General features: G+C 46.3%; 1 protein-coding gene across 3 annotated transcripts in view; it reads right to left on the reverse strand.

The window, feature by feature from the left end:
• The window catches only part of LOC138300679 (transmembrane protein 150A-like), a 645,891-nt gene extending 635,529 nt beyond the window's left edge, over positions 1–10,362 (reverse strand). The window contains exon 1 of one of the 3 annotated variants that reach the window (XM_069240337.1): positions 9,704–10,362. In XM_069240337.1, coding sequence (XP_069096438.1) covers positions 9,704–9,768 — 65 coding nt within the window. In that variant the 5' untranslated portion in view covers positions 9,769–10,362. The remainder of the gene's footprint in view (positions 1–9,703) is intronic. The other 2 variants (XM_069240338.1, XM_069240339.1) reach the window with 2 other exon arrangements.
• Positions 10,363–10,897: the final 535 nt, after the last annotated feature.

Here is a 10,897-nt window from a genome sequence, read left to right on the forward strand (position 1 = left end):
GCTCTTTGTTGTCTCACAGAGTGGAGAGCAAAACCTTGGACTGTGGTGGAGAGGTGGCAAAGAGCAAGATGGGCTGACAGAGCATTAGTGGTTTAGGCATCGGCTACAGCACGCATGCACTGTCAGCAAAAGCTAGTGTCCTTTAAATAAAAAATAAAAAAAAATCTTCTGGGGCGGTGGGGGGGTGTGTGGAGGGGGGGATAGGAGCCCGCCTATTAATTACCTTTACTTAACAATGGTTGGCTCCTACGTCACTCGTTTCTTTGCTTCCAATTGGTCTGTTGCTCCTCCTGCCATCCGACTGTCTCCTGGACTTTGGAGTCTTCGTCCATGCCATGGAGTAAGGACCAAGTACTACTTTGAACCATTTTTTTTTTTACTTACATGTAAGTTCATGTTGCATGTTCATGTTCTGTAGTCCCTCTCCTTCATCCCTGTCCTCATTCCTCGTCAAAAGTATCCCCCACCCAGTAGGGCACTACCCATAACTACAAAAAGATGCATAGCTCCTTTCTGTCTCTTCAGAATACGCATGTCGCCCCACCCCAGATCTTTGTAGATCTTCTGCATGCTGAAGAACACACTTTCTATAATCCATGCCTTTTGTTCAAAATGTTGAGAGCTGCCATTTAAGAACAGGTAGAAGGCAGCAAGATTGCAAGGTCCAGCTACACGCACCCACATAAGCACAACAACTTGTACAAATAATTTCAAGCTTCCTTTATATACATAGAATCATCAGCCTAGAGGCAGCAGCAGGGGCCGAAGAAGCTGAAGAGGAGAGAAAGGAGATTGTGGTAGAAAGAGGGCATTATGAAGCGCAGAGAAAGGAAGGAAGAAGAGAGTGCGTGGGGGAGAAGGAAGATTGTGAGGCAGAGAGGGAGGCTGGTGAGGGAAAGTGTGGGCAGTGAGGTGAAGAAAAGAAGGAGGTGGGTGAGGAAGAGAAACATGCATGGAAAAGAGTGAGGGGTGAGGTAAGAGAGAATGATGATGTGGAGACAGAAGGATGAGGTAGAAGGAGAGGCACAATGAGAGGATGGTGAGGTAAAGACAGGGAGAGGCAGCCACAGCACAGAGAGAGGAGAATGAGACAGGGGATGAGGCAAGGAGGAGGGTGTTGAAAAGAGGGTGAGGCAGGAGGAGGCAGAAGGTGAGGAGTACAGGGTGAAATTGAGAGAAAGAAGGGCTGAGGTGGAGAGAGGGGAGGATGAGGCAGAGGGAAACAAGTGAGGCAGAGAAAAAGGAGGGTGAGACCCAGAGAAAGGGGGAAGTCAAACAGAGCAGAAGAAATAAAGTGCTTCAGTATAATCCCCTAGAAATAGAATTAAAACCAGTAGGCGTGACTCTCGCACTAAGTAAAATCTGCAGCTCATCTCCCTACAAGACCTTCAGTAATCCCAGGAACAGCTTTTAGACACCCAGGAGATGCTAGACAACTCCTTTCATTTTCATGGGCCACACATGCTTCTTCATGGCCCTCCTGAATCCTGGAGCCAGGGTCGGACTTGCCTTTAGGGCAATCAGGCATTTGCTGAAGGACTGGTCAGATAGGCAGTGTGTGGGCCGCTTTTAGGGGCGAGTGCAAAGCGCTCAGTCTCTCTTCTAATCTCTCTGTAGGGGGATATTAACCACACCCATGTTACGTCAGTCACTGTCTTTGGTTCGTGGGCTTGCCTTTTAAAATCCGCTTGTTTTCATTCGGGAAAGGCATAGGTCATGCCTTTTCCGGTGTTTAGCCCTCCTCAAGAGCACCAGTAAATTACTGGAAACATACAAGGCTCCATGTTTTCCGTTATGGTTTCTGGACTACTTTTTCTCTTTGTTTCGCAGCACGATCGATTGTGCTCGTTTTTTTTTTCCCTTCATTTAATGTGGCAAGAAAAGTCTGGTTAGGAGTTCACAACGCTAATAGCTCTAACTCGACGTAATGCGAGACCCGTTGCATTGCAAATGCTTGTTTGTAGTTTGTGGGCCTGTTTTATGGTATACTGGGTCGGTTTTTACTGTTGATTTTCCTGCGATTACCGGCAGCACGTTCAAATCCATGCAATCTTCCTTAGCTTGCAAAACATTTACACAGTGTTTTACAAGTTCAAACCACCACAACTTGGAAACATGGGGCACTTTTTTAGTTATTTAATTCACTAATAGGGGCCACTTTTATTTTGGTACCCAGGACTATATTCTGTCCGAGTCTGACCCTGGCCAGCCCTATAGCTCATTATTAAATTCCCTCAACCAATCTATGGGTTAAGCTTAAGAGTGGGTGCTTTTACTTGTGCGCCAGGAAATTCACCTATACACAATAATTCTATTTGGATATTGTCGATAACGCCGAGTTTTCTTCCTCAGTATTCAGAGACATCACAGCTAATGGTGATATTGCTTTAGTCTATGATATTACTTGAAATCACTTAGGGTTTGGGTGGGGTGGTAGTTTGCATGACAATGAGAACATGGTCCCAGCATGAAACGCGCTACTAGTTAAAAAGTCAGGACAGGTCAAAGGTGAACCTCATCACTGTAGGCTACGTGTCAGGTTATGTTAAAAGGATTTGTACTCAAACCCAATCATTTCCATACACACTAGACGTGCAACATTGATTAACTAGAACCATGACATGGCACTATCTATTCACAGTACTTTCCCTTATGGAGATAGGGCCAAAACTGCTAGCGTACACCCAGTTATTGTATACCAGTCCTACTTCCCGAGTCCGCCTAGGCCACCTCATCTCGACTCCCTTACCCATGGAGCAAGGTACAAGGCAGGGATGCCCACTTTCTCCACTACTCTTCGCCCTTGCGAAGAAGCCCCTTGCAATACGTCTCCGCGAGGAAGGTCGAGAGTGGGGTATTCTGCGGACGGATTGGTCACTCTTGGTTTCTCTTTATGTTGATGATCTGCTTTTATATCTATGATACATCACAATGGATCTTACGCCTCTTCAGACCACCCTGGCAGACTCTGCCTCTGCGGCAGGGTTACGAGTTAGCTTGTCGAAATTGTCAGCATACCCACTCTGCCCAGACCAACCACCACTTGAGCTGCGACTGGGGGACACCCATATACCGTGGCAGGCACAAGTGACCCATTACTTATATATCTACCTATATCATACCCCTACTGACCTGTAGGGGGGAATCACCATAAAGCTCTAGCCGGGACTAAGGCCCCCACAAGGAAGATAGTATTAGCAAATATTTTACCTAGACTATTCTATTATTTCGCAAACATGCCAGTAATCCTCCTGTGTTCCTTTTTTAAGGAACAAAACACTATCCTCTCCAACCTAATATGGGGCGCCAAACGACACAGAGTGGCTCTAGCTAAACTACAGCTTCCAACAGACTGCTGAGACTTGAGGGCCCCATCTTTTGAGTCCCATTTCTTGCTGTCACAACTCCAATAGGTATTCCGCTGGAGGGGTTTCCTACTCCAAAAGGTGCAGCCCTCTTCCCTGTGGCCCCTTCAGGTTTCAGTGGCACAGGCCTGCATGGCTTGCATACACTGCCTCTCCCATGCGACACTGGCATACACATCCACCCTTCCTCTGGTCGGATTACGTCGCCGGCCAGGGTTCTTCTACACAACTAAGACTTTGAAGACCTGGACAGAGCATTCAGTACAAGTTACAGGTGACCTATTTTCAGACAGCCATCTTTGAGCACCTGGCTGAGGACTATGGCCTTTCCCCAGGGCAGTTCCTGTTACATAGACAACTCAAACACCTTTCGCACTCTCGGGGGCATCATAGATGAAGAACTACCCACCCAGTCCTTCAGTCCATCTTGGTTATGGTTACAGCCGGCACCTCGTCACATGGGTAAATAAAGCAATTCGGGAACTCACACTCATCTCCCTCATCCCCTTACACCAAAGTTGGGAAGATGACTTTGAGAGGGCACTTCATGATATGGAGTGGGAAAGAGTGCTTCAATTCCTAAAAACACTATCTTGTAATTTCTGTTTTAAAAGTATTCAATTCCAAATGCTTTACAGGGCATACCTGACCCCAGCACAGCTGAATCGTCGTCGTCGTCCCCTCCCTCCCCCCCAACGAGAAGGCGACATGCCCATGCTGCCAAATATGCACTAATGACTACAGATCTCACCACCATGGTTATCATACCCCTGGCCCACGCTGGTTCTTCTATAGACCCACACCACTACTCCCAGTGCCAATACGCAGATGCTGCCCACAGCATCGGATAACCCAAGTAACCACATCCATACTACAGTGCATGCCCCCTTAGTCGTATTCCTTCCTTACTTTTCATTCCCAAAGTAACAACTCTCTCACAACCACTCCCCCGAACACATCCCAGAACTTTCATTGACCCCTGTTCTACCTTACGATACTGCATCCATCTAATCGTGTTAGTAGACCCATATCGCAACATTCAGTGACAACTTGCCCTAACCTTTTCTTTGTAATGTTTGTTCCTTGCATTTTTAAAACCCAATAAAATATTTTGCAAAAAAGAACAATTTTGAAACATGATGGATTTTTAGAATTTCTACATGAAAAACATTGTGTATATTGGATCTAAATTGTAATTTACTTGACCTGGGCCGATCCTACAAATGGGCATCGTGGCACTGCTGAGACCCCCGGCACTTTACACACACTGAAATATCACAACAGTTATATTGTGACACACAGGACTAACGTTTGTTGGAAGAAGTGTTTTTTTTTTTAGATGTTTTCTGTTACTTCCAACACCTCTTGACAAGCTGTGAAGAGTGCTATCTTATGGCTTTTTGGCACACTGAGCAAGGCATATTTTGAGGCCCCCAGAGGGTATCAACTTTGTTTTATGGATTGTCAGTTAATTCAAGCCCACCTAACGCTAATGAGAAACAATACTGAATTATATGCTAAACTTTCAAAAACAGTGGCAAGTAAATAAAGCTCAAGTTGCCAGGCACCCGCTAGCCCAATAGTACTAAACATAGGTTCAGACATCATACATAGAGCCATTTATTCATGCACTTGGGTCTATTTTTTATTTTAATTATTATTATTGTCTGGCAGTGAAATTTTTCCTGGAATTCCGTCTCTAACCAGTTTGTTCTTCCCGTTGTACCAAAGACACTTCAAGGGTGATTTGGGGGATGTTTTGTGGGCTAGTGCGTAATGTTCAAAGAAAGCGTAATCACATACCGCTTGAAACTGTAGTTATAACTGTTTCCTTAATGACAAAAAAAAATAAACCTTCACAACTCCATTTTCGCTGTACCAGTGAATATCAAAGCACTACTATGTTTTTTTTTTTTTTTACTAATCTGTCTTCCTCTGGCTTTCCCATCTTCTCCAATCCAATTTTTTATGTGCAGATGTCCCTGGACAGACAGTGATGTCCAGTTTGGTTGAAATAGAAATGCACAAGAGACAGGAGAAGGACAGAAGTAGAGAGGGGTATAGCTCACAGGCAGACCCCATAGTACCCAGATCAGGTTCAATGTCTGCATGACTGAAATCACTGACTGGATGAAGGCCAATTGTTTAAAGCTGAAAACTGACAAGACAGAAATTGTGATCTTTAGGAAAAGCACATCACAGTGGAACTTCACCTGGTGGCCATAAAGAACTAGGACACACATTCACCCCCACCATCGACTCCAAAAACCTTGGGATCAGCATTGACAGCAAACTCGACAAAACAGTCCAAGTCAATTCTGTGACCGCCTCACGCTTCCATACCCTGATGATGCTGGAGAACATTTTCAAATGGCTCCCAATCAGTTCTCAGAAAGCTGTCACACATGCTCTGATCACAAACATGCTGGATGAAGTAATGACAAGTGCAGCACTGCCAATGGTTGGTTGATGAGCCTTTTATTGTTGGTTAAGCCAGTCTCACAGAACCCCCATCCTGCCAGCAAGGCGTCTCAGATCAACTGCCAACTGCATCTGACTTCTATTATGTCATGATGCATTCTACATTCTAGAGACACCCTGCTGATATGGTTACAGAGCTCCCGTAGTTACAGAACACAACGATAGTTACAGAATACAGTGCACGCATCAGTGTACACACGTTACCACACTGGACTAGGGGAATACCCGTAATGCTGGGATCAACAGAAGAAAAAAAAAATCACCAGAAGGCTACAGACCATTCAGAACTCGGCAGCTAGAATCACTCTCAACCTCCCACGCCGCATTCACATCACACTTCACCTGAAGGAGCTCCACTGGGTCCCCATTCACATACAAGCATAATTCAAACACCTCACCCAAACTTTCAAGGCACTTCAGAACACTGACCCAGCATACATCAACAATTGCATCTGTCACAAACCTTCTAGACAACTCCACTTGCCCAGATTCCAACTTGAACAAATCCCATGCAAATGAAAAATCAGATCTGGCGGTGGAGCCTTCTACATTGCTCCTAAAGCGTGGAGCAACCTGCTGTTACACACAAGAGCCTCCTCCTCACTTCTTGAACCCTGCAAGAAGCTGAAGACCTGGCTTTTCAAGTAGTCCCACTAGGAGCGGTTAGACTCAAATTTGCTCAGTGCCAGAACACCCTCTGGGTGACAGTGCGCTCTACAAATCTGTTATAGAGGTGAAACAGAAGAAGGAAGAAGGAAGCATAGAGATACAGTAGATAAACCGGGGATGTAGGAAGAGGCTTCCGGTGAAGAGAGAATGTGAGAACTAGACTAACAATACAAAGAGGTAGAAAGAGGAAGCGGTAAAGAGCTGTAGAGACATGGATATGGTTTTAGCGAGAGAGGCAGAGAACGTTCGAGACAGGGAGAGCAATAAGGAAAGAGGTCCGATGCATTGAGGGCTGAGGTAGATTAAGAGGTAAGGTTAAAAAGAGGTGAGTTATTAAGAGGTAGTGCTAGAGAGAGATAGAGGAGGACAGATAGAAAGGCAGTGATAGATGCAAATTAGAGGCAGTGGTGAGGTAGGGATGGGCAAAATTAAAAGAGGTATAGAAAGAAACATCATCTAAAGAGTAGTGAGGCAGCAAGAGACGTATGGAGAGCTACGAAGGTACAGAAAGGAAGTGTAAAGAAACAAAGGGTGAAGTGAGGGGAGAAGTTAAGTTACAGAAAAAATTAAGGTTGATGCAGTGGTGGAGAGAGGCTGAGGTAGCGAGAGTAGTGAGACAAATGGAGAGGTAGAAACGGGTGAGGTAGATTATTATATGGCGAGGTAGAGATGGAAAGGCTGTGAGAAAAAACATAAAGAGAAAGAAAAAAGGTAAAGAGACTGAGAAAGTTAAAAAAAAGGTAGCACAAAAGGAGTTAGGTAGTGACCGAGGGAAGGCAGAGGGGGCAAAGGTAGAAAGATAGAGGGAACGGGCAAGGTAACAAAAAAAAGTGACGTAAATTGAGAAGTTAGGTAGTAGTTGAGGTGGAGTAGAAAGAGGTGAGGCAGAGGAAAAGATGTAAAGCAGATATAGAAATGAGGGACACGTGTGATAGGGGATGATGAAAATGATGAACAGATGGTTGAGAAAGTCAGAAAATAAGTATATCTGAGACAGAAACAGAAGTGAAGTGCAGAGAGAAGTGGGAGGGTGGACAGAGAGCCGAGGTTTGGAGGGAGTGGTAAAAAGGCATAAAGGTGGAGGTATGAGCAGTGTTGAGAATGTGAGAGAGGTACAAAAAAAGGCAGGACACAGAGTTGTATGGAAGGAAAAAAAAGATGAGGTAGAATCAAGAAAGGCAGAGAGAGATGGGGTAGGCAGAAAATGTAAAGAGAGGCAGGAAAGTGGGTGCTAAAGAGAGAGGGGCGAGGTGAAGAAAGAAGAGAGAAAGAAATTTTACTTTTGTCATGTAATTGCCCGATGGCTAACGTAGGCCCAGGACATGCATGCTCATTATAAAATAATCCGTTTTTACGCACACTAGTATCACTTTGGCAGGGGAGTTGTCCAAGCCCAGCTGTACACTATACGTATGACACACGAGGTGGATTGTAAATTCATTGTAGGCTTCTACTGTGTCTCACTGTGGAAGCCACCCGAAAAATGGAATATGTGCGTGCTAACGGGTACGGCTGTATAGCTCAAAGTCCCAAACTCTGGCTCAATAATGGATTTGTCTCCAAAACGAGCACCACAGAAAATAGTCAATTTGTCAAATGTCAGAAACATCATGTAGTACTCACTGATGGGCGCTTCTAAACCCTGGGAGATTCTGATTCACTCCGGATTTCCAAAATAGCCATGGACTGTGCCAATGAGTTGTGTTTAGATTTGCTGTATACTCTTATGTGAACTTTAAGCCAGTCCGGAGTTTTCAAAGCACTATACCCAATCCTGCTGGGACTCGTGGTTTCACGTTCCCGTTTAGGAGCGTAGCCCTTAAAATGCAGAAAACTTTAGGCTGCTGGCTACAAAACGAGAGTGGCTAATGTTATCTTTATCGCCTTGGGCCAGTGGGTGGCTATAAGAACACAATATGCTTAACACGGAGAACAATCAACACGTTTTCATCTGAAGCCGCAACTCAAATATCCGTGCGTTCGAACACAGACTGAACCGAAATCCGGCTCAAGCATTCTAATACCTTCTCGGTTAATGACTTTAGATTGGCAGCTGGAAGAGGAACGGGGTCAGAGCTCAAACGTATAGAGAGAGACGTGCGAGTGAAATACTCGACTATCCATCTACTGCTACTCTTTACCAATACAGGCCACGAAGATATAAACCTTCCTCTCTGACTCGAGCGAAAGGCATCTTTCTGTCCCAGGAAAACACCCGAAACGAATCTACTTCAAATGTTGGAGATGGACGCTTGTAGACCAGCAAGTTAAGTGACATACAAGTCCATTCATAGACGACGGTCTGTAGTGGTTAAATGGCCCCTACGGTTCTAATCCCGGGTTCCTCACGTGATCACACTGCGTGACCCTGGCATAAGTGTTTAATCCCCTTGGGTTTTGGTTGCCTTAGTTGACAAAATTGTGAGCGATTTAACAGAGTGAAATTTTAAGGACCGCTGAAAAACTTCGACACATTCACTATCCTTGTTTCTCCTCGAGCACAAACTCATGAGCACATTTTATAACCTGCCTGTTTGTACTTTTTAGGGGCTAGTTAAAATGCTGTAAATTAAATCCATCCATTCGCAGCGCATGCTGCTAAATAAACAGATGCTCGGCGTTTATACAAACACTGAACCGATTCAAAGCGCTACGGAAGAATGGGATAGATATAGGTATGCCCGGGTACGTTTTCGGGTTTCCTGTTAAGTGCTCCAGCGTGGCGCGTGTAGAATTCCATCGGAGGATATATCTTTCATCGAGCCGAGAAGTGTCAAATTGGTTGCGCTGCTTGCCCTCGTATGTGAGTTACTGAGGGCCAGGCTGTGCCGATCCGCTAAAAAGACATCACAATTAACTTGATTACGTTTTGGAAACGTATGGAACAGTGTGTTTACATTTTACTATGGGAAAAACTTGGGGGGGCTTTAAGCATTTATTCTTTAGTAGTGGAATTGCAGATGTGAAACGTGTTGTTGCCTTAATTTCTGAATGTGTGGGATGTACTGGGCCGACCTGTCCGAACGCAAAGCCAATGAATAAACAAAGGTACAACAACATACCGAATTCTCCACTAGGCTGGTACACGAACAGCCATCTTTAGAATAGGGAAACAGTTACCGCCTACAAATAAACATGCACACATTTTCAGAGAACATGTACGGATTGGTACAAGGAGGCTCACTTACACTATCCACATGCCCGTGATGGTGAAGGCCGGCAGGGTAATGGGCAGTACCACCCAGGCAGGCATTTTGGATCCAGGCACCCAGGAGGGATGCTTTGGCAAGGGAGGCCGGGGCCTCCAGGTGTGGCCCGGAGTGTAGCAGGCCAGCTTTGGTGCATCAGCAGCAGCTCCCCCGTGGAAAAAAAATCCCAACACAGAGCGGTGCTTTGTATGACCCAACTTCTCCAGGTACGGGGTGGCTGCTTCTGGATTAAAAACTTCTCCCAGCACTGTTGTAGCGTTCCGCAGGACACAGTTTCGGTGTAGGCATCTGTCAGACTGTAGTGGTGGAGGTTTGGCAAAATCGAGACGGGCCGTGTCTCCTAGGGAGAAGGGCTGCTTTACTACCTTCTGTCTTCATGTAATATTGCTCAGGATACACCCCTGCACTTCTGCGCCCGGCTTCCAGGCGCGAACTTTTGCGATGTGTGCAGCAGGGTGGGTCTATGTTGTTGTGTCAGAAGTTGCTCCTGGGGGCGGTGGCTCCCCTTCCCAGGCCCGGTCTAGGTTGTCTGCAGCTGGTCCCGCAGCAGACCGGGACGTACGTCCAGCGATGGGTGTCGGCGTCGAGACCACCCTTGCCCCAACCCTCCCTCCCCTGTACAGGCGCCTCTGCGCGCTCCCCAACCGGCTCCTTGCGTGGAGTAAAGCAGCCCAGCCCGCACCTCCCAGCCAAGGAAGCGCCGCCCCTTGCCGACGGCCTGGGAGTACCCGGGGCGGAGATTTAGGCTAGGGCAGGCCTCCGCCCACGAAGCGTGCGGGTCGCAGTGTGCAAGACAGCACCGGAGAGGGTGAGGGTGGTCCTCGCTGCGCACCTGAGTGCTCAGTTTGAGGAAAAGAAAGCCCTGTCTTGCAATCACACCCCAGCAATTACCTACTCCGCAGGGAGAGCCCAGTGCACTCTAGGCAGAGACGAGACCGAGTTTAGTAGCATTAATTTGCAATACTGAGAACTTCTGTAGATGGGCTTTCCAGGACCCACGAGGGGTTTCAGTGTGGCGACAGAAGAGAGCTCCTTGAATCCCAAAGGGGTACCTGGAGGTGACACGTCATGAACCCCAATAGTTTTCAGCAGGGTGACCACCACCTTCCGCGTCATTAGGGCAATGATTCCAGTCACGAATCTTCATTTCATCACCTAATGTATTCTGGTTTT

The sequence above is a fragment of the Pleurodeles waltl genome, chromosome 6 (assembly GCF_031143425.1).
Source record: "Pleurodeles waltl isolate 20211129_DDA chromosome 6, aPleWal1.hap1.20221129, whole genome shotgun sequence".
Taxonomy (NCBI): Eukaryota; Metazoa; Chordata; class Amphibia; order Caudata; family Salamandridae; genus Pleurodeles; species Pleurodeles waltl.